A 23,597-nucleotide genomic window follows, 5' to 3' on the forward strand; every position below is an offset into this window, starting at 1 on the left:
CTTAACATTCCATGAAATGACTCTACACATGTTTACAATAGCCCCCTGTCCTCATAGGCACAGGAGGACAGATGATAACAGATGATACTCGTTCTCTCACCAGGTACATCCCAGCATGTGGAGAAAAAGAGTGGGAGCGGCAGACACAGTAGCAGGTGGTGCGATGAGGATGAGAGTAGTTCAGGAAGTTGTACTGAGGACAGTAGTGGAACAGAGTGCGGTACAGCAGAGAGGAGAAACAATCGGACCAGATCAGCACATAGAATGCGAAGGAAGATAGGAAAGAAAAGGAAACAAATAACATCAGAATAATAAACAATAATAAGAACAATCCACCATATAGAGGCGTCCAGGATGACACTATGGACGCCATCAGGGTGGTATGAGACTTCTCTTTTTTCGGACACATAGAGAGGCCAGTACTCCCGCCCCCACCTCGCTGAACAATGGACAGTGACCACCCCATGATATCTTGTGAATAACTCAACTAGCAGTAACTTTTCACTGCAAAGACAGCACCTAGTGTTGGGTCCCTGGAGAACCCAGTGCATCAGCAAATTCGCCCCGGACTGCTCATATCAATGACAGGAATACAGGACCCATAACCCATGAACATTAATAACTGATATAACTGGATCCCCATCTGTCCCCTCTCCTACCTGTACCACCACCCCTGAGCAAATGTCATAACAAGAGAAAGACAATCAGTCCTCAGTCCGGGGAAGAAGATCGGCTGCTGCGGCTCCTGCTGCGTCAATTTGGCGACTTCCTCCTTTTCCCATGGTCATATGGCGACCGAGCTCTATCGTCCCGGCGGCGGTGGGACCTGGAAGATGTTTCACCCCTGCCCACCAGGGGTGTTGAGGAGCGTGGGGTGGGAGTCTGAGGTCGATCAGTCGACAGAGTTAACAGTTCCCGAAGCATAGTCGAAGCATCATCTGGGGTCTGAAAGGATCTGTAGGAGCCATCTGGCAAAAAGACTTTTAAAGTGGCTGGGTATTGCAGGGAGAAGCGCTTTTTCGCCTTGTACAGTGCCGTGCATATGGTGCTGAAAGCCTTGCGGCGCTTGGTAATTTCTGCTGAAAAATCTTCAAAAATCAAAATTTTTTTGTTGCGATAAGTCAATGGAGAGGTGCGTTTTCGGAAAGCCTTTAGGATTTCAATCTTGTCGTTGTAATCCAGCAACTTCAGGATCACCTGGCGTGGGTGAGAAGCAGCGTCATCTGGAGCTTTCGAGCGGCTGGGGTGTAATTGTCCCAGACGATGCGCCCTTTCAACTCGGCACTTGTGTTGTAATCCCAGAGCTTTAGGGAGGTCACCTTCGCAGAATGCTTGTAAATCAGAATGTAGGAGAGTTTCACTCACCCCCACCAGGCGGAGATTGTTACGCCTGGATCTATTTTCCAAGTCATCTAGTTTCTCACTGACGTTGCATAGGTCTTTTTCCACTTGCCGTACTCTGGCGACTAGCCCTCCATTCACTTCTTCCAAGGTAGTTATACGTTTTTCCGCCTCTCCCAACCTGACATCATGATCTCGCACTGCAGACTGCAATTGAGATAATGACGAGTGAATCGTGTCCTTCACAGTGTTGTGTATAGTGGGGGCGATCAGTTGCATTAGGGCAGCCGCCAGAGATTGAAGGTCAGCGGGACAGTTCAATATAGCATCTGCCGGCCCCCCCGTGACTGGGGGGTGATGTGGAGGCGGGGCAGAGGTGCCTTGATCTGGTGCGGTTTGGGAAAAAAGCAGTTGGCTGCCTGTCACCTCCATCCCTTCAGAGGGAAAGTTTACACCCGCAGTTATTGTCTGTTGCGAGGACACAGCCTGTGGGAGGTTAACTTGTGAGGCCTTCAGGCCACCCACCGGGTCCCGTGCCTGACCCTTGGTAATATAGCGGTCCATAGGCTCAACAATATTGCTGGAGTGAGGACAGGAGGATCCTACCAGCGTGGGAGAACGTTCAATGGATGGTTGTGATAAGAGCTCCCTCCAGAGCAAGTACTGTGAATTGCAGCAGTGAGGAAAATAAAGATGATCAGGAACCACCAGTTCTATATATGAATATAGCCCCTAGTAATCTGGACCCTTGAAGGTAATTATTCAGTCTGTGTAGTGGCTGTGGATCACCACCAAGAGATATAACATGCAGCAGGAGCTTAAATTGAGAATGTTCCCTAAACTGTCCTCACCCAGGACAGGACTGGTCAAAGGGCAGGGCACAGCATCCAGAGGCGCAACAGGGTCATATAACAGTTCCAGCAGTGGCACTCAGATAATGGAAGAGGTGACCAGGTCGTGAGGGTAGGTACAGTTGCTGTGCACCCCAGAGATACCTTCTATGTGACTCCGGGATCCACTCCTTATCGTAGAGCTGCTGTGCTCTCCTCCTGTGGCGCGGTCTCCTGCCCGCTGTAGATAATGAAGATGGCGGCGGGTTGGAGCTGCGTGCGGCCGCACCTGAGACTCCCTGCTGCCGTGCGATCCCGATGTCCGGGTGGGCCGAATACAGAGTCCCTGGCAGTGCTGGCGTGTCCCAGGGCAGTACGGTACGTACAGGGAGCGGGGCCGGTGCTGGTACTTTGCGGGTACGATAGTGGTGAGCGGGAGCTCCGTCTCCTGGCTCACTACATGGCCGCGCCGGAACCGGAAGTCTACAAAGCTATTTTAATGTAACGGAGCTTGTTCAATGATAAGTAAGATATCAAACATTTCCTATGTAAATGTATTAAATTGTTGGATCATAAAATAACAATATACAAGTGATCTAATGAATAACTGAACTGGAAACAAATATTCTATATGCAAATTATTTTAAAAGTGCTTTGGAATAACCAAATAAAAATATAAAGCAAACCAAATGAGGAATTGAGATAGGAAAGTAAAAACATTCTGGTGGTTCCTTAGTAGTAGTTTCCTTCAGAAATAGAAAGGATTGCTACGTGCAGTTAAAGTTGGCTTATATTTACGGGGAAAAAGACGCACTTGCGTCAAAATTTTTGGTGCAAAGGAAAAGAACGCAGGTAATAAATCCATGTGTACTATAGATGTCACTCCAAGGTACCCTGATTCAGCCACATCTGGAGGACATGCTCTACCAAAACGTGCGCAAAAAAATGCGCAAAAAAAAGGGCTTGCGCAAAATTTTGCGCAAAAAAATACACACAAAACAGGGGTAAAATCTTTGATACATGTCCCCCATCACCCATAAGTCTACAATACACACCAACCATAATCTACCACAGATATATGATATTGTTATTATTTTCCACCTTGCTTGGGTGTTTGAGAATGCTGTTTCCTTTGTGGATGAACCACCAAGGGAACCACACAGTACCCCTGACCAACACTTTAAAGAGAATCTGTCAGCTTTTTCACCCACACTAAACCCAATATATTGCGGGTGAAGAGCTGTAAATAGCTGTTTACGTTCCGTATGTATGAAGTTCTGCCCATTAGAAGTTCCTTGCTATAGAACTCCCCTGCTTCATTAATATTCCGCCCTGGTCCACCCTTCAATGATGTTAGAGCCGGGTGTAGCGACGTCATGGAAGGGGGCAGGCCGGGGTAGAATATTAATGTGGCAGGGGGAGCTGCGCGAGTTGGCTCCCCACCTCCAGTGCATGTTGGAGTGGTATAACAAGGAGCTTCTAACGGACAGAACTTCAGACATATGTAACGTAAACATGAAAGTTACACTTCTTTTTACAGCTATTCACCCGCACTATAACCCAATATATTGAGTTAAGTGAAGGTGAAATAGCTGTCAGATTCTCTTTAATATAATATAGGATGTGGAGAAACAATATTACCACCATTATTAGTGTTGGCCCCCATTACTGTGCTTATCTGGTGGAGAGTAGGACTAGTAAAAGCATTTGAAGCTGGCCCTTAACACAGGACACCGTCAGAGGTGTAGTGGAGTCTATGACTCAAGAGGTCAGAGCTGTTTGGCTGTTTGAGAGACACAAGGAAAGCCTCCAAAATGTTATACAGGTGGTTTTAATGTTTTAGTGTGATTGGTGTATGTTTGCAATAAAAAGTGTGGGAATGGGCACATGACATATTTCTTCAGAGGAGTAATAAGCTTTAAGTATGAAGGCATTAAGAGTAAGTTTGTTTTGGTTCCCACTTGGTTTATGAACAGCCAACTCTGTTAACGTCATCATTAGACTTTCTTTCCACTTAGGCAAGGTTTAGTTGCCTCAAGACCTCTATCTGAATACTCTGGTCAAGTGGTATAAGTGGCTTATTGCTGCTCAGTTGGGGCACATGCTCCATGATACTTTTTCCAGATTTTTCCATTCCTTCTCTTTTCAGCACCCGACTATCTCCACAGCCCACAAATAGACTGAATATGGCCAGGCAGCTATCTTTTCCCTTTGAGGAAAAACCCTCTTAAAAAACATCTTCACTCTAGAGTAAGAACTATAAAAATTATAATTGGCCTCTATGAGTCACTCTATAAAGCCTTTGTGTAGTTATGTATTATGGAGATATTCTACCCTAGAAGCACATACTATACTTCTATTTGTGCCATATTAGGGCTCCATACAACTGTGAAATTATATATGCATATGGTTTATAAAGAAAACAATACATTTTAAAAATAGATAATAATTATGTGATGTGGGGGTTATGCCCCTTCCACACTAATGTTATGATCCGGTAGTGTGATGACCGTCAGGACCTCCGGGAAGAATAGTGGGAGAAAAAATAGTGATTGCACTGTCTTTTTCTCCTGCTCTTCCCTCTGAAAATAGCAGCACCCGATGAACCCCCATTGACTATAATGGGGTCCATTGGGACCCGTTATTGCCCATTGCGCCCCGTCAAAATGACGGCCATCAAACTCCAAAAACAAAGACGGACGTTATTGATGGGTCCTATTGGTAGTGTGAAAGGGGCCTTACTTTGCTCTTCTGTTTCTTGGTTCGCGAAGAAGACAACTACAGAACAATGTAACTCAAACAGATTAAATGTACGTAATACTTCTATATATACAGTGGCATGGCAACTTTAACCCCTTAAGGACACAGCCCATTTTGGCCTTAAAGGGGTACTCTGGTGGAATTTTTTTTTTTATCAACTGGTGCCAGAAAATTAAACAGATTTGTAAATCAAAATGTATAAAGAAGGTGCAGCTCACAATTACGCACTGACCGAGGTGGATTGGGCAATACACCAATACCCTAGGTGTGCAAATTTTAGAAAAAGTAGAAAAAAGAGAAAAGCCCAAACCTCAAGGACAATGGTATTTTTTATAATTATATTAGAGTTGGCTGAGACCGTGCTTCAATTGTAAAGAATAATAACATTTATTAAAATATCAAATACATATAAATTCCCCTCACAGGGCCCTTGTGGGAGGAAAAACATAAAATTTTATGGCAATTCATTAGGAACTTCTAACAAAAGTTTTCAATAAAAACTGCCAAATAATCCGTCAGTGTGACCAATACTCCGGCACTGCTAATAATCTGATAGTCCTGGAAAAAATGCTGAGTTTGAGTCCAACAATATATTGTATTGCAAAATGTTAAATGGAAATGTCCAGATTTAAATATAGAAGCCACTGTTGTGCATAAATTAATTTATATTACCAGTTGTATTTTGCCATCTCCTCTCGCTTGATGTTCAAGTGGATTTTCAGACCTGTAAGCGCTTGCATGCGCTGCGATCGGCTGGACCAGACGGCGCTGGACCCGGTGTTTGCCGTGCAGCTGCTCCGAGGGTCTGTGCAGGGAGACTGATGGTATTCTCTCAGTGAAAGGGCATCTGACTTCAGGATCTGCGATGGGAGCAAATACTGGGAGTCCAGGAGCGGTAGAAGATTTGGCAGGTGGAATCCAAATGCAGTATGTGAATTTGGTTGTAGATGGCGATTCCTCGAACTGGTTAGCAGATCCCAGTGTGATGATACTGGGACTAAGGTGGCTCAAAGTCTGTATTGAGGTCACACTGCATCTCAGTAGCTGTGGAAGGGGTCGAATTAACTGTCTTGAGTACCCTGAAACGCGTCTAGCCCTGTGCCAAAAGACGCAGTATGACCCCAATACAGACTTTGAGCCCCCTTAGTCCCAGTATCATCACACTGGGATCTGCGAACCAGTTTCGGGAATCGCCATCTACAACCAAATTCACATACTGCATTTGGATTCCATCTGCCGAATCTCCTGCCGCTCCTGGACTCCCAGTATTTGCTCCAATCGCAGATCCTGACATCAGACGCCCTTTCCATGAGAGAATACCATCAGTCTGCCTGCACAGACCCTCGGAGCAACTGCACGGCAAACACCGGGTCCAGCGCCGTCTGGACCAGCCGATCGCAGCGCATGCAAGCGCATACAGGTCAGAAAATCCACTTGTACATCAAGCGAGAGGAGATGGCAAAATACAACTGGTAATATAAATTCATTTATGCATAACAGTGGCTTCTATATCTAAATCTGGACATTTCCATTTAACATTTTGAAATACAATATATTGTTGGACTCAAAATCTGCATTTTTTCCGGACTATCAAATTATTAGCAGTGCCGGAGTATTGGTCACACTGACGGATTATTTGGCAGTTTTTATTGAAAACTTTTGTTAAAAGTTCCTAATAAATTGCCATTAAATTTTATGTTATTCTTCCCACAAGGGCCCTGTGAGGGGAATTTATATATACGGTATTTGATATTTTAATAAATTTTATTATTCTTTATAATTGAAGCACGGTCTCAGCGAACTCTATTATAGTTATAAAAAAATACCATTGTCCTTGAGGTGTGGGCTTTTCTCTTTTTTCTACTTTTTCTAAGATTTGTAAATCCCTTCTATTTAAAAATCTTAATCCTTCCAGTACTTATCAGCTGCTGTATACTACAGAGGAAGTTCTTTTATTTTTGAATTTCTTTTCTGTCTGACCACAGTGCTCTCTACTGACACCTCTGTCCATTTTAGGAACTGTCCAGATTAGGAGCAAATCCCCATAGCAAACCTATCCTGCCCTGGACAGTTTCTGACATGGACAGAGGTGTCAGTAGAGAGCACTGTGGTCAGACAGAAAAGAAATTCAGAAGAAAGAACTTCATCTGAAGCATATAGCAGCTGATGTACTGGAAGGATTAAGATTTTTTAAATAGAAGTAATTTACAAATCTGTTTAACTTTTTGGCATCAGTTGATTTAAAAAAATAAAAATAAAAATGTTTTCCACCGGAGTACCCCTTTAATGGTTACAGTCCTGAACTGAGGTACAAGAGCTTAGTGGTGGAATTCACACTAGGTGGAACTATTACTTAAATGTTTAAAAAAATACAGCAGTAAGTGGAAAATAACAATATACAATAGGACGGAATCAGTTTAAAGAGGTACTCTGGAGCTTAGACATCTTATCCCCTATCCAAAGGATAGGGGATAAGATGCCTGATCGCGGGGGTCCCGCCGCTGGGGACCCCCGTGATCTTGCACACAGCACAGCTGTCACGCCCCCTCCCATAGGCTTGCATTGAGGGGCGGAGCGTGACGTCACACGGGGGCGGAGGCGTGACGTCACACGCCGCCTGCCCTGTGGTCGCCGGTAATCAGACCCGGAGCGAACATGCTACGGAGACTGATTTTAACAGGGGTGCTGCGTACAAGATCACGGGGGTCCCCAGCGGTGGGACCCCCGCGATCAGGCATCTCATCCCCTATCTTTTGGATAGGGGATAAGATGTCTAAGCGCCGGAGTACCCCTTTAAGGCCCCTGTTCTCTTAACAGGAGTATCTACCATTCCTTTTACACTGCTCAAAAAAATAAAGGGAACACTTAAAGGAGATCTGTAGTGCTCTGAACCTATCCCCTATAGATCACGGGGGGTCTGAGCGCTGGGCCCCCCCCCACGATCTCCTGTATGGGGCATGTACAGGCATGTACAGGCATGTACTGTATATGGCAATGTACAGGAAAGGGGGCATTCCGTCCCTGCATGATGCGGCAGCCAGCATGCCCCTCCATGAATCCCATAGAGATACATGGAGGGGGCGTGCTGGCTGCCGCGTCATGAGGCACGCCCCCTTTCTTGTACATTGCAGCGGCCCCGTACAGGAGATTGCGGGGGGGGGCCCAGCGTTAGGACCCCCCGCGATCTATAATTTATCCCCTATCCTTCAGATAAGGGATTAGTTCAGAGCACTACAGATATCCTTTAACCCCTTAAGGACAATGGACGTACTCCTACGCCCCCGTTTCCGAGTCCTTAAGGACCGAGGACGTAGGAGTACGACCTGTCCATTCCCGGCCCCCCGCCGTTAGCCGGAGGGGAGCTGATGCCCGATGCCTGCTGAAATCGTTCAGCGGGCATCGCGGCATATCGCCCAGGGGGCCATTATGCCCCCCCCCCCCATGTCGGGATGGCCGCAGATCGCTGGACAATTCAGTACAGCGATCTGCGGCGATTCCGGGTCAATCGGGTCTTCAGTGACCCGGTGACCTGGAATTACTGGCTGATCGAGGCCGTCAGAGACGGCCCCGAGCAGCCATAGCCAGCAGGGGTGAGGTGACACTGGTGCCACCTCATGATCGCCCTGATTCGTCGGCCGTTTTATCGGCCGACCAATCAGGGCGCCTGCTGCGGGTGTCACTCCCGCAACCCGCTCCACCCCTCTTCCGGAGGACGTGAGCGCATGCGGGACGTGCACCCCGGGAGCTGGGGACCCGATCCCCGGCGTCAATGTTGGGATCGGGGCCCCAGGAGCAGCGGTGGCGGCGAGGGACTGACCTGAGGCGGCGTGGAGCAGCAGCAGGAGGTGACTGACAGCCTCCTGCTGTTGCTTAGCAACAGCTCCAAGCATGCAAAAAGGGCATGCTGGGAGCTGTAGTTATGCAACAGCAGGAGGCAGACCACCACAACTCCCAGCATGCCCTTATGGGCATACTGGGACTTATAGTTTTGCAACAGCTGGAGGCACATTTTTTCTATGGAAAAGTGTACCTTCAGCTGTTCTGTAACTACAACTCCCAGCTTGCACAAACAGCTAAAGTGCATGCTGGGAGTTGTAGTGGTGCATCTGCTGGTTGCATAACTACAACTCCCAGCATGCCCGTTGGCTGTCGGTGACTGCTGAGAGTTGTAGTTTTGCAACAGCTGAAGGCAAACCAGTGTGTCTCCAGCTGTTGCATAACTACAATCCCCAGCATCCCCAGCCAAAGTCGTATGCCTCCGGCTGTTGCATAACTACAAGACCCAGCATGCCCTTCCACTGTCCGTACATGCTGGGGGTTGTAGCTTTTGCAACAGCTGAAGGCACACTGATTGCAAAACACTGAGTTTGTTACCAAACTTGGTGTTTCACAACCAGTGTGCCTCCAGCTGTTGCAAAACTACAACTCCCAGCATGCACTGATAGACCGTACATGCTGGGAGTTGTAGTTTTGCAACAGGTGGATGTTCCCACCCCCCCACCCCAATGTGAACGTAGAGGGTACACTCACATGGGCGGAGGTTTACACTAAGTATCCGGCTGCAAGTTTGAGCTGCGGCAAATTTTCTGCTGCAGCTCAAACTGCCAGCGAGAAACTACTGTGAACCCCCGCCCGTGCGACTGTACCCTAAAAACACTACACTAACACAAAATAAAATAAAAAGTAAAAAACACTACATATACACATACCCCTACACAGCCCCCCTCCCCAATAAAAATGAAAAACGTCTGGTACGCCACTGTTTCCAAAACGGAGCCTCCAGCTGTTGCAAAACTACAACTCCCAGCATGCACTGATAGACCGTACATGCTGGGAGTTGTAGTTTTGCAACAGCTGGATGTTCCCCCCTCTCCAATGTGAACGTACAGGGTACACTCACATGGGCGGAGGTTTACAGTAAGTATCCGGCTGCAAGTTTGAGCTGCGGCAAATTTTCTGCTGCAGCTCAAACCGCCAGCGAGAAACTACTGTGAACCCCCGCCCGTGCGACTGTACCCTAAAAACACTACACTACACTAGTGTTGCTCGCGAATATTCGCAATGCGAATTTTATTCGCGAATATCGCATATTCGCGAATTCGCGAATATTCACGAATATAGCACTATATATTCGTAATTACGAATATTCTTTTTTTTTTATCACAGTACACATCACAGTGATCATCCCTCTCTGCTTCCAGCTTGTGTGGTGTAATGAAGGCTCTAATACTACTGTGTGAGACTGGCGTGCGAATTTTCATATATATGCAACAATTTGCATATGCTAATTTTCGCATATGCGAATTTTCGCTTATATTAATTTCTGTGTGTTAATTTTCGCATATGCTAATTTTCGCATACGCGAATTATTCGCATATGCGAAAATAAAACGCGAATATTACGGATATGTGAATTTAGCGAATATATGACGAATATTCGTCCATATATTCGCAAATATTCGCCAATTCGAATATGGCCTATGCCGCTCAACACTACACTACACTAACAAAAAATGTAATAAAAAGTAAAAAACACTACATATACACATACCCCTACACAGCCCCCCTCCCCTCCCCAATAAAAATGAAAAACGTCTGGTACGCCACTGTTTCCAAAACGGAGCCTCCAGCTGTTGTAAAACAACTACTCCCAGTATTACCAGATAGGCACTGGCTGTCTAGGCATGCTGGGAGTTTTACAACAGATGGAGGCACCCTGTTTGGGAATCACTGGCGTAGAATACCCCTATGTCCACCCCTATGCAAGTCCCTAATTTAGGCCTCAAATGCGCATGGCGCTCTCACTTTGGAACCCTGTCGTATTTCAAGGCAACAGTTTAGGGTCACATATGGGGTATCGCTGTACTCGGGAGAAATTGTGTTACAAATTTTGGGGGGTATTTTCTGCTATTACTCTTTTTAAAAATGTAAAAGTTTTGGGAAACCAAGCATTTTAGGTAAAAAAACTATATATTTTTTTACATATGCAAAAGTCGTGAAACACCTGTAGGGTATTAAGGTTCACATTACCCCTTGTTACGTTCCCGAGGGGTCTAGTTTCCAAAATGGTATGCCATGTGTTTTTTTTTTTTTTTTTGCTGTTCTGGCACCATAGGGGCTTCCTAAATGTGGCATGCCCCCAGAGCAAAATTTGCTTTCAAAAAGCCAAATGTGACTCCTTCTCTTCTGAGACCTGTAGTGCGCCAGCAGAGCACTTTTCACCCCCATATGGGATATTTTCTGAATCGGGAGAAATTGGGCTTCAAATTTTGGGGGGTATTTTCTGCTATTACCCTTTTTAAAAATGTAAACATTTTGGGAAACCAAGCATTTTAGGTAAAAAAAATGTTTTCCTTTTTTTTACATATGCAAAAGTCATGAAACACCTGTAGGGTATTAAGGTTCACATTACCCCTTGTTACGTTCCCCGAGGGGTCTAGTTTCCAAAATGGTATGCCATGTGTTTTTTTTTTGCTGTTCTGGCACCATAGGGGCTTCCTAAATGCGGCATACCCCCAGAGCAAAATTTGCTTTCAAAAAGCCAAATGTGACTCCTTCTCTTCTGAGACCTGTAGTGCACAAGCAGAGCAATTTTCACCCCCATATGGGGTGTTTTCTGAATCGGGTGAAATTGGGCTTCAAATTTTGGGGGGTATTTTCTGCTATTATCCTTTTTAAAAATGTAAAATTTTTGAGAAACCAAGCATTTTAGGTAAAAATTTTTTTTATTTTTTTAATACAAATGCAAAAGTCGTGAAACACCTGTGGGGTATTAAGGTTCACTTTACCCCTTGTTATGTTCCCCGAGGGGTCTAGTTTCCAAAATGGTATGCCATGTGTTTTTTTTTTTGCTGTCCTGGCACCATAGCGGCTTCCTAAAGGTGACATGCCCCCCCAAAAACCATTTGTCGCTCCTTCCCTTCTGAGCCCTCTACTGCGCCCGCTGAACAATTAACATAGACATATGAGGTATGTGCTTACTCGAGAGAAATTGGGTTTCAAATACAAGTAAAAATTTTCTCCTTTTTACCCCTTGCAAAAATTTTAAAATTGGGTCTACAAGAACATGCGAGTGTAAAAAATGAAGATTTTGAATTTTCTCCTTCACTTTGCTGCTATTCCTGTGAAACACCTAAAGGGTTAATACACTTACTGAATGTCATTTTGAATACTTTGGGGGGGGGGGGGGGGTGTAGTTTTTATAATGGGGTCTTTTATGGGGTATTTCTAATATGAAGACCCTTCAAATCCACTTCAAACCTGAACTGGTGCATGAAAAATAGCGAGTTTGAAAATTTTGTGAAAAATTTCAACATTGCTGCTGAACTTTGAAGCCCTCTGGTGTCTTCCAAAAGTAAAAACTCATAAATTTTATGATGCAAACATAAAGTGGACATATTGTATATGTGAACCAAAGAAAAATGTATTTTGAATATCCATTTTCCTTACAAGCAGAGAGCTTCAAAGTTAGAAAAATGCAAAATTTTCATTTTTTTCATCAAATTTGGGGATTTTTCACCAAGAAAGGATGCAAGTTACCATAAAATTTTACCACTAAGTTAAAGTAGAATATGTCACGAAAAAACAATCTCGGAATCAGAATGATAACTAAAAGCATTTCAGAGTTATTAATGTTTAAAGTGACAGTGGTCAGAATTGCAAAAAACGCTCTGGTTCTTAAGGTGTAAAATGGCCTGGTCCTTATGGGGTTAAACAACACAATGTAACTCTAAGTCAATCACACTTCTGTGAAATCCCACTGTCCACTCAGGAAACAACACTGATTGACAGTGATCAATTTCACATGCTGTTGTGCAAATGGAACACACAACAGGTGGAAATTATAGGCAATTAGCAAGACACCCCTAATAAAGGAATGGTTCTTCAGGTGGTGACTACAGACCACTTCTCAGTTCCTATGCTTCCTGTCTGATGTTTTGGTCACTTTTGAATGCTGGTGGTGCTTTCACTCTAGTGGTAGCATGACACGGAGTCTACAACCCACACAAGTGGCTCAGGTAGTGCAGCTCATCCAGGATGGCACATCAATGCAAGCTGTGGCAAGAAGGTTTGCTGTGTCAGTCAGCGTATTGTCCAGAGCATGGAGGCGCTACCAGGAGACAGGCCAGTACAACAGGAGACATGGAGGAGGCCATAAGAGGGCAACAACCCAGCAGCAGGACTGCTACCTCTGCCTTTGTGCAAGGAGGAGCAGGAGGAGCACTGCCAGAGCCCTGCAAAATGACCTCCAGCAGGGCACAAATTGGCATGTGTCCACTCAAACGGTCAGAAACAGACTCCATGAGGGTGGTATGAGCGCCCAATGTCCACAGGTGGGGGTTGTGCTTACAGCCCAACACCTTGCAGGACAATTTCCATTTGCCAGAGAAAACCAAGATTGGCAAATTCGCCACCGGCGCCCTATGTTCTTCACAGATGAAAGCAGGTGAACACTGAGCACATGTGACAGACGTGACAGAGTCTGGAGACGCCGTGGAGAACATTCTGCTGCCTGCAACATCCTCCAGCATGATCGGTTTGGTGGTGGGTTAGTAATGGTGTGGGGTGGCACATTTCTTTGGTGGGGGCCACACAGCCCTCCATGTGCTTGCCAGAGGTAGCCTGACTGACATTAGGTGCTGAGATGAGATCCTCAGACCCTTTGTGAGACCATGTGCGGTTGGCCCTGGGTTCCTTCTAATGCGAGACAATGCTAGATCTCATATGGCTGGAGTGTGTCAGCAGTTCCTACAAGAGGAAGGCATTGATGCTATGCTATGGACTGGCCCACCCGTTCCCCAGACCTGAATCCGATTGAGCACATCTGGGACATCATGTGTGGTAGCCCTTGGGGGATATAGTGTAGTTGGGGTGTTGTTTCAGAATATAAGGGGTTCATTTAACCCCTGTCACTCGTAACGCCAGGGTGAAGGTTAAAACGCTGAGGTAAATCTCTGGCCTATCGCCACCCTTCCCAGGAACCATAGGTGCGTGCTTAAATGAATGAAGGTCCACAATGGAGATGAACTTGAATTTGCATAAACTTTACTGAAGTACTTGCGATACATCCAATTAACAGCAACAGTCTTAGTAATACAGTCTCTATATAGCACGGCAGTGATTGACAGATGATGAGGACCATTGACTTATCCAAAGAGTTATTAGATTTAGGATTTTTGCAGAGATCCGTCCGGATTTAGGGGAATATTTAGGTCCGGTGATTTTGCGGAGGTAATAGGGATTGAAGTAACTCACAGTTTTTAGAGATGGCCGTTGCCGCAAGGCTTAGGCCTGGTTACTGCTGATGACAGCTGCGCAGATCCGTCCTCAACAGCAGCCCACGAGGAAAGAGAGCTAGTAATGGCCGCCGCTCCCTTATATGGGCAGGGGCAGGGTCGTCTTGGATTGGTCCGTGTCAGCTGTCACTCACCGTTACAAGGCATGGTGGGTGAACACGTCACGGGGACCTCCAAAGGTCCTTAAGCAAAACCATAGAGTTTCTACCTGATCACGTGACCTGCAGGTCCTGCTACGCTCCGTACAGGTAAATAACCAAATATATACAGTTTCTATACCTATAGCTATATAAATATCAAATAGAATTACTATATATCTACTGACTAAGTGAGAGGTGACAAGAGGAAGACTAGGCAAGAGGGACCCCGATGTCCTAGGGACTCTGGCTATGGGGAACTCTATACAGGTAAGGTATAGGATACGGTACCGGGACACCACACATGTCTTGCTCCATCCACCAACACCCCGTTGCACCACAGACTGTCCAGGAGTTGGCAGATGCTTTAGTCCAGGTCAGGGAGGACATCCCTCAGGAGACCATCTGCCACCTCATCAGGAGCATGCCCAGGTATTGTAGGGAGGTCATACGGGCACGTGGAGGCCACACAGACTACTGAGCCTCATTTTGACTTGTTTGAAAACCATTACATCAATGTTGGATCAGCCTGTAGTGTGGTTTTCCACTTTGATTTTGAGTGTGACTCCATATCCAGACCTCCATGGGTTGATAAATTTGATTTCCATTGATAATTTTTGTGTGATTTTGTTGTCACCACATTCAACTAGGTAAGTGTACCAGTATAGGTACACGTTCCTGCACTACCTGTAGGCCCTGTCAGGTTGAGTCCCTCAGTGACCTGGGGGCTCCCCTGCATGGACTCCCCTTGTTCTCTTGTTAATTTATTAAATGTGGTATGTGTATCCTTAAGAGCATAGACAGGATCCTAATGTCTATATAGTATACAGGGCCTGTGGAGGACGCAAGGACCTGTGTGAGAAATCATGTTATATGATTTGTTACAACATGTACTCCCAGAGAGCACCAGCTTTAACCTATGACCCACAACTTGACCAATGGGCTTTGGTCCAGCCCCCCACTATATAGAGGGGTGGCCATCTTTGATTCAGTCTCTTGTACCATCAAAGTATTTGCTGAAGCAGCTTCCAGAGAATCTCAGCACAAGTGTTCAGCATCTTGAGTACCACAAAGCTACAACTCTCCAGTAAGCCTACAAGTCTATGTCTGCTGTCACTGAAGTTAGTCAAGTCCTGCACATAGTACCAATCAAGTCTAAATTACAAGTCAAAGTCAAGTTTATTACAAGGATTGGTCCAGAAAGCTGCGAGGTCCTCTGGGTACTGGTCAACTCTCTGGGAATTCTGGCTATAGCTGTGAAGATAATTACACCTGTCTTCTATTCAGCTTCTATTGGCTCAGTGACCGACGGTCTTTCAAAATATCTGGATTGGATCCTCAGACCTTTATTTGAGGGGCTCCCTGCCTATATTAAGGATACTAGTCAGTTCCTAAACACCATAAGTTCAGTCCCCTGGCAGCCTGGGTTTAGCCTGGCTTCGATTGATGTGGAGAGTCTCTATACCCGGATCCCACAAAAATGTGGGGTCCGGGTAATAAGGGACTTGCTACATGATTTGAACCAGGATGAAGATCTGATCAATTTTATATGTGAGTCGTTGTAATTCATATTGTCGCATAATGCATTCACATTTGACGAGAGATGGTACTGACAAGACTCAGGGATGGCGATGGGAACGCCTGTCGCATGTTCGTTTGCAAATTTATACTTAGCAGGCTTTGAAAAGAAATATATATTTACCGAGAAAAATCCGTTCCTGAGTCTTGTCGCTGCCATCTCTCGTTATATGGACGACATTTTTGTTGTTTGGTCGGGAACAAAGACCCAATTTAACATGTTTGTTGAGTATCTAAATCAGAACGAGGACATGAATATGAAATTTACTTCTGTCTTTGGTGGCTCTACCTTAGAATTTCTCGATGTGCGGGTGGAATCCGGGGACCAACAGTGGATCACCAGTGGGTATGGAAAACCCACGGCAGTTAATGCTTTATTGCATTTTGATAGTTTTCATCCACCCCACATCAAGAAATCACTGCCTTATAGTCAATTTGTTTGATTAAAAAGATTGAACTCTACATCTGATTCTTTTGAACTGCAGGCTAAGGAGCTGTCAAGTCATTTGGTCGACGGGGTATCCTGGCAAGATCGTGGAAGAAGCGTACATCAAAGCAAAATAATGGAGTGGGGAAAACAGACGTAAAAAGAAAAAAGTGGATAGATTCGTCTTCTCATTTAGACACTCCCCGATGGATGCCATCGTACAATCTGCGATCATACGACATTGGCATTTGATTGAAAACGACAAGGTACTAAGTAATACAGCGAAAGCTCAGCCACTATTTTCCTATCGTAAAAACAGGACTCTTGACGGTATTATGGGTACCCATCAATTTTCTAGTCCCACCACCAATTGGTTGCGTCAACTTAGAATACAAGGAAATTTTTAATACAAACAAAGTGCTTTCTGCTGTTTTAATTCAAAGTCAAAATTCTTGAAGGTTGGCGGAATAGATTGGGAGGTGAGACATTTTATCACTTGTAAAACCAGATTTATCGTGTACATCGCGTACATGCCCGTGTGGTAGATTTTATCTAGGTAAGACCAGTAGGCACCTATATGTCAGGGTTAGAGAACATATTAAGTCCATAACCACGGGGTACTCGATTAATCGAACATATTAGAGAAAAACATGGAGGAGACGGAGGAGTGTTAAGATTTTCTGTATTAGAAGTAGTCAATACCCCAAAGAACGGAGGAGATCGTGATAAGCTGCTCTTGCAACGGGAGGCCAGGTGGATCCTCAAAACGGATGCCATGGGTCCACTTGGCCTCAATGACAAAATGGATATGAGTGTCTTTTTGTAATATGATTACTGTTGTATTTTATTGTATGTCATATGTTGTATTTCGCTATTGCACCTTTTGTTTTATTGTATATGTCCACACTGTCCGTATTGTGGCCGCAGGTGGGTAAAGGGAAGAGGTGTCCCGGATATGTGATTCAAATTTGCCGGGGTGGTGGTTGTCCATCTCGGTTGGGGCCGGGGAGGCGCTAGGTACGTGGAGACCTATCCGCGGGCCGGCATCCTCCTGTTCCCATGGAGATGGGTGGCTAGCAGTGGGGAATCAATAGGGAATTGGTGGTTTCTCCCTATCGGCGGGGGGCTCCGGCACAGGGCGGGTATACCTGCCACTGCGCCGGTGCTGGCATTCCCCTGTTGCCGGGGAGATCCAGCTTACACTCATTTGTCAGTGTAGGTGTGCCGTTGAGCGTAGGTGGATGGTGATGTCATCATCCTGTGCCTCCACCCTGATACACGTCACTGCACCCACCTGTATAAAGCCCAGGAAGTTGTGGACATTGGTAGTCGAGCTAGAAGAAGCACGATAGTGTGAAACGGACGTCGCTCTTTGTGAATGTGCACCTGAATGTATACCCGCTTCCAATAAAGCCTGAATTCCATGTTGGTGAGCTCCCGCAGTCTTCTTTTCTCCTGTTGGATATATTCACTTGTGCATGGACTTTGCTGCTGAGCACTACCGTACAGGCGAAAAATAAGTGACTGTGTGAAGTGAATTGGTGTGGGGGATTCATTATACTCTCCATAGACATCACAGTAGTGCCAGTTGGATACATTTCTGTGTGTGCTGGATTTCATACGATTAGTTCATTCAGATCTAGAATGTGTTTTCTTAGTGTTCCTTTTATTTTTTTGAGCAGTGTATTTCACACAGATCAACAGCTGTCTCTCACTTTTTGCTGTCTATCTGTTGGCTCTCTATACCCCCTCCTTCTTGGCCAGAAGTACCTAGCCCCAGGATAGTAGTCACTTTACCAGCTCATAGTTTGTTCTCCAACAAGCAGGCCCCATTTGGCAAAGCAGCTGATCATTTTTTCCTAGGCCCACTCCACATCTTACTGACCCTAGTCTACTGAAAGAAGGACAAGTTTACATCTGAAGCCAAGCTCCAGATCAGCATTTCCACTACACATGCCACTACATGCCAACAACATTTTCTACTGACAAATCACATGGGTCGTTCACACACTATCCAATTGGCAACAAACCTTACCTTTTAACACTTCCCCAAGGCTCTTCCACCAGCACCAAATGCACCTCCCTCTGTTCCTGCCAAGACGAAAGACTCCCTCAGCCACAGCAATCTAATATAATGGCACCACTGGGTATCATGGTCGAATTCCCTGTTGTTTTGGCGGGGGGACCTTTTAAGGCTGGCATTTCATATGCCGGTTTTATGTATATTCCTGTCCCTGTGGGCAGTACTGGCTTTTTTAAGAAGCATCTGACACTCAATAAATCCTGCACTGCTTTTACTACCCATTGCCCATAGCAACTAATCACAGCTCAACTTTCAGGTTACCAGTGCAATATGAGCAATGAAAACTGAGCTGTGATTGGTTGCTAAGGGCATCTTCCTATAAGACAGCTTGATAAATATCCCCCTGGGTACCTTCACATATAGACAGATATCATAATGATACAATTCCTGCAAGAGGGAATGTACTGTTCATACAAGTAGTATGGTATACTGCAGATAAATATTTCACAATTATCCTTACTTTATAACATACAATAATGCTATCTTTACTATTACCACAATATATATATTTCTTCTTCAGTATGATATTAACCAAGACAATCCTGAATTTTGTTTAATGCCACTTGTCTTTGTAATTGATTTTCCTGGGAGAATAGTCCTCTCGAAATAAGGTCAGAATTTTTCGTCAGGATTTTTTTTACCAAAATCAGGAGTGAAACGGACACAGAAAAAGGGTACAAGTCTTTCCATTGTAACTTTTTATCTGTGTTGGTTCCACTCTTGGTTTTGGGTAAAATTGCTGAGCAAAGTTCTAACCAAAAAACTACATGTGAACATAGCCTTACAGTGAGAAATAGGGAAACAAATAACAAATGCAGCATTCTAGCATCAACTTCAAAGTAGCCCATTTATCTTGATACATGCACATTACACAGCCTTATAAAGCCGACCATACACTGCACATTTTTATTGCGTCTTCAACAAAAATGAGCTCCTTGTGCCAAATTAAGGGTAGAGACACATATAGCAGTTATGGCGTGGACAATGTATCACTACGATATCACAGAAAACCACAATTGTTAAAGTTTGTGAGGTAAAACTGCTGTTTACCTACAAAACAGTATGTTGGCGTGGTTCTTGGCCACACTGTGATTGTGTTGTGTCCACTACACGTGTCCCTATCCTTGGGCTTCATTCACTCAGCGTAATTTCCAAGCGGAATCCAGTAGAATAAATTTTCTCAGAAATTCCACTGCAGCAGACTCCAATTGTTTTGAATGAGATTCTGCTGCTCTGTACACATGGTGGAATTTCAGATTCTGGTCACTGCAGAAAGAGTGGCCTTGTGGTGTTTTGTTTTTTCCCCCCTAAAAGGACAAACTGACCCAGGGGACACAATGGTTTTGTTAGAAATATTGTGGATTGTGTAATATTAAGGTTTGTGGCTACCATTATATGATTTACGTACACTAAATGCTACTGACCTCTACATTGTGTGGGTAGGTTTCTGCATTCTGGGAAGAGGCAAATGATGCATCGTGCACACTCTTGCTGGCGAAGACGCTGTTCCTTAACTGCTCCTTCTAAAGCCTGTAGTGCTGTCTTAAGTGCAGCTTCTAGGATTAATGTCCCCCTGTTAGAGAGAGCTGTCAAGAATACATCAACATATGAACATAATGAAAGGTATAAAAGGCAATCCATCATACCATAAAACAGTCAATTTAGTTACTTATGCTCAAGTTGCAGTTAGTGTGAACCATTTCGTAACATCACCTGACAGCACCCCGATGAGCTGATGGGCGTACAGAAGTAGCAATAAATGATCAGTGTAATAGGCTAGTGATTTATATTAGAAAATAGTATTGAGTTAATGTCGCAACACAGAATATTTCATACAACACAATATATAAGGACTTTCTGGCCAGTAACATGGTATTCAAAGTAGTACCTCCTAATTGGCCTTGTTCTACACTTACTTATTGGTAGATTCTCTTTGTAGGAAATGATGACAACAGCATAGACACAAGAAATCTGAGAAGTCCAGAGATTACATGTGTTTTACTTCTTGTCCAGTACTCACCTTGCAAGACACTGGCTGGGAGTCTGTATTGCTCCTTACTCACTGGAGCACAGCAGATCAACTGAGATGCCAAGTATGAAACAGCGAGCACTGTCCAGCACAGGAGCTGCATTTTATACAACCCAAGTATTTTACTGGGAAAAGAATGAGCTATTTCTCTCTTTGCCTTGTTCTTCCTTTCCAATGTCTATATTCAGATGATTGTGATTGTCTTGGGTCCTGGCAGTGTGTTCCTCATCATCACTCTACTGTACATGTCTTGCAGTTGGCTCTTCTGTCCCTCCCTTTTATACTGCTCACACCATTGACTCACTCTCTACCTCTCTGTCACTCTGCAGGCAGTGTTCTGTTTGTGTGTTGTCACTCTCCCCACTGCTTTTGTCTCATTGCAGCCTTTTCTGAAGATGACAGTTAGACAATACCCAGCATGGATGGTGAAGCTGTATATGTCCAGGACCACAGGAGGGGGTTGTGGGGCAGAAAGGACAGTTCCCAAGCCTTCTGATAAACTGCTCAATTCATTAATGCTTTGACACAGATGCCAGGACAGGAGGAGGCGGCAGGAGGGGGGCATGCAGGGTGGATGGGGTGAGAAAAGAGGGGTTTGTGTTCATTAGCACCAGGATTGTTCTTAAGCCTCACTACATCATCCCCTATTAGGAACATTTGCTTGGACTCTACTGTAAATGCAGTCAGCCATGTAACATGTCACCTAACCTAAACCTGATCTACTACACTGCTATATACCTTGGGAGACACACAAGAAGACGCAATGTGAAACCGGCATGCTATGGTCCAATTTATTCATAATAGTGGTATATATACATAGTGGAATATACTGTTCACAACACAGGAAATGTAACTACCTATTAATAGAGCAGAATAATAGATTTGAAATGACTGAAACAGTATAAATGTTGCTATATGACCATTAATGTATGCAAATATGTAGTTGCCATAAAGTTATAAGATCCTTCTTTACAGATCATTTCAGTAATTTTATAGAGCTACAAATTGTTACATTAGGATACTGTGAATTTCAGTATTTAAAAAGAAATGTCTTGCCTGCTACCTTAGCGAAACAACACCACTTTATTTACAAGCCATACTATTAATGGATCCCCTGATGTAACACACTGGCTCCTGTGTGTTTTGTTTCCTACTTATATTTTCCAATATGTTAAATAGTGAATTGTTGGTTAGGAAAAAAGAAGAAAAGCATTTGTAATACAAAACAGCATTGGTTTGTACCACAATAAGGATGTCTTTATAGAATGTATGCATATTGTTTCCCCTGTCTTATAGGTTAGAAGTAAGAGCTTTAAGATTCATGCATTTTAGAACATCTTTTGCTCTTGGAAGCCTGTTTTAATTATTGGAAAACCAGCAGATAATTATGTGACATCAGAAAAGACAAATAGGATGCTCCTAGAGAGGACCTGGCTGCAACTAGCTGAGCTTGTGAAAGGAAAGAGGAAGAGACAGAAGGAAATTCGGGAAGGGGGTCATGAGTGCCAGCACTGTCTGAATGAGAGCATTGTAGTCGGGAGCAGAGCAGGCGGCTCTATCAAAGCTGAGCCTTGCTGATCAGAAGAGAACCGCTTCTCTTGATCATTTTCACGCTTTCATCCTTTCCAGTGAAATCATGTCGGTTCAGATCTCTTTGGTCCACAAGCCGAAGCTTCTGAGACAAAAATAAAAAACAGATAGTAGAAGATGTAAGAAGGATAACAAATAAGGACAGGAACATGGGCAGACGAGAAAAATACTATCTGGCAATCTATGAAAGGGGATGTTAACATAATGTAACTCTAAAGATAAATATAACACAAATGTATCTGAAAGCTGGTAACATCAATCAAAAATATCTGTTAAAAAGCAACATAAAAATACATGAATTCATGTAGTGTTCTTCAGTAGGATTGGATGTTCATTGATAACCAGACTTTTTGTGCAATTCACCTATAGCAACTTTCCTGTGCAACTGTATAAGTGTGTCTAGCCAAAATTATTAAAGGGGTTATCCACCATAAGGGGATTTTAGTACGTAGCTGGCAGACAGTAATGGACATGCTTAGGAAGGATCTGCACTTGTCTTGGGGCTAAATGGCTATGTCATGAGATTACCATAACACTGTGGCTAGCATTTTTGGACTGGCATTTCCTGTTTGAGTTTTCTTCTTTTGCCTACAAATCCCATAATTCCTCTTTCCTCCCTCCCACACATCAGCCAACACACCCATTGAAACATAAATGAGCTGCATCCATTCAAAAGACCTGTGGTTTTCAATCAGGGTGCCTACAGCTGTTGCATGAGTTGCAGATTGCTCTCTCTCCCACCAAGCGATTGCTCCACCTACTGAAGCAGACAGGCTCCCTGACATCAGCTGACTAGTGAGTCAGGTCTCGGCCGCATTGCAACCTGGGAAAAATCTGAGACAAAAGTCATTGGCCCTTATTTACTAAGAGCCGATTGTAAATTTCTTTGTGGGTTTTCTTTGTATTTACTAGTGTTTCCCTACATTTTCCACTTTCCCTACACTTTGCTTTTTTTTACACATGCTCTGATCTGTCTGGTTTTCCTCAGCTGAAATACACCACATTTTATGTGGAAATCTTAGTAAATATGTTGGGTTTTTGTGAAAATGTCGGGAACATGCCCCTTTTCGGAGACCACTCACCCCTTTCCCCGGAGGACATGCCCCATTTTTTGGGGTTTCTTAGCAATATGTAGAGTTAGTCAGGTTTTTTTCAATTCTGGCACAAATTCTGGTGCAAAATCTGGCAACAAAACATGGCGGGTTTGCAATAGTAAATGAGGGCCATTATGTATGCTATTAAAAATAAATAATATTACGGTCAAAATCACAGAAGAATTGCGAGTAAACCGTCACACACAGGTACAGACACTATATTATGGGTAACTACACTAACTTTACAGCCCCTGTAGCATAGTCAAATAAAAAAAATTCCTGGAATACCCCTTTAACCATTCACAGGATAAGATTTCAACAGGCAGTGCCCTCACTGATCACAGCTTCCGCATTGGAAATTAACAATCTACGGGAACCAGAAGCCTCAGCTCTGTACTGTACATTGCATGCAGTGGTTGGGTCAGGTTATTGC

The 23,597-nt window shown here is 44.3% G+C and overlaps 1 protein-coding gene across 1 annotated transcript in view; it reads right to left on the bottom strand.

Annotated features, from left to right (window-relative positions):
• The window catches only part of PRSS56 (serine protease 56), a 109,970-nt gene extending 89,175 nt beyond the window's left edge, over window positions 1-20,795 (bottom strand). Inside the window, exons 1-2 of the mRNA XM_056565525.1 lie at window positions 20,472-20,795; window positions 19,876-20,037 (exon numbers count right to left, since the gene is read on the bottom strand). Coding sequence (XP_056421500.1) covers window positions 19,876-20,037; window positions 20,472-20,583 — 274 coding nt within the window. The 5' untranslated portion in view covers window positions 20,584-20,795. The remainder of the gene's footprint in view (window positions 1-19,875; window positions 20,038-20,471) is intronic.
• Window positions 20,796-23,597: the final 2,802 nt, after the last annotated feature.

Source organism: Hyla sarda, chromosome 3 (assembly GCF_029499605.1).
Source record: "Hyla sarda isolate aHylSar1 chromosome 3, aHylSar1.hap1, whole genome shotgun sequence".
Classification (NCBI taxonomy): domain Eukaryota; kingdom Metazoa; phylum Chordata; class Amphibia; order Anura; family Hylidae; genus Hyla; species Hyla sarda.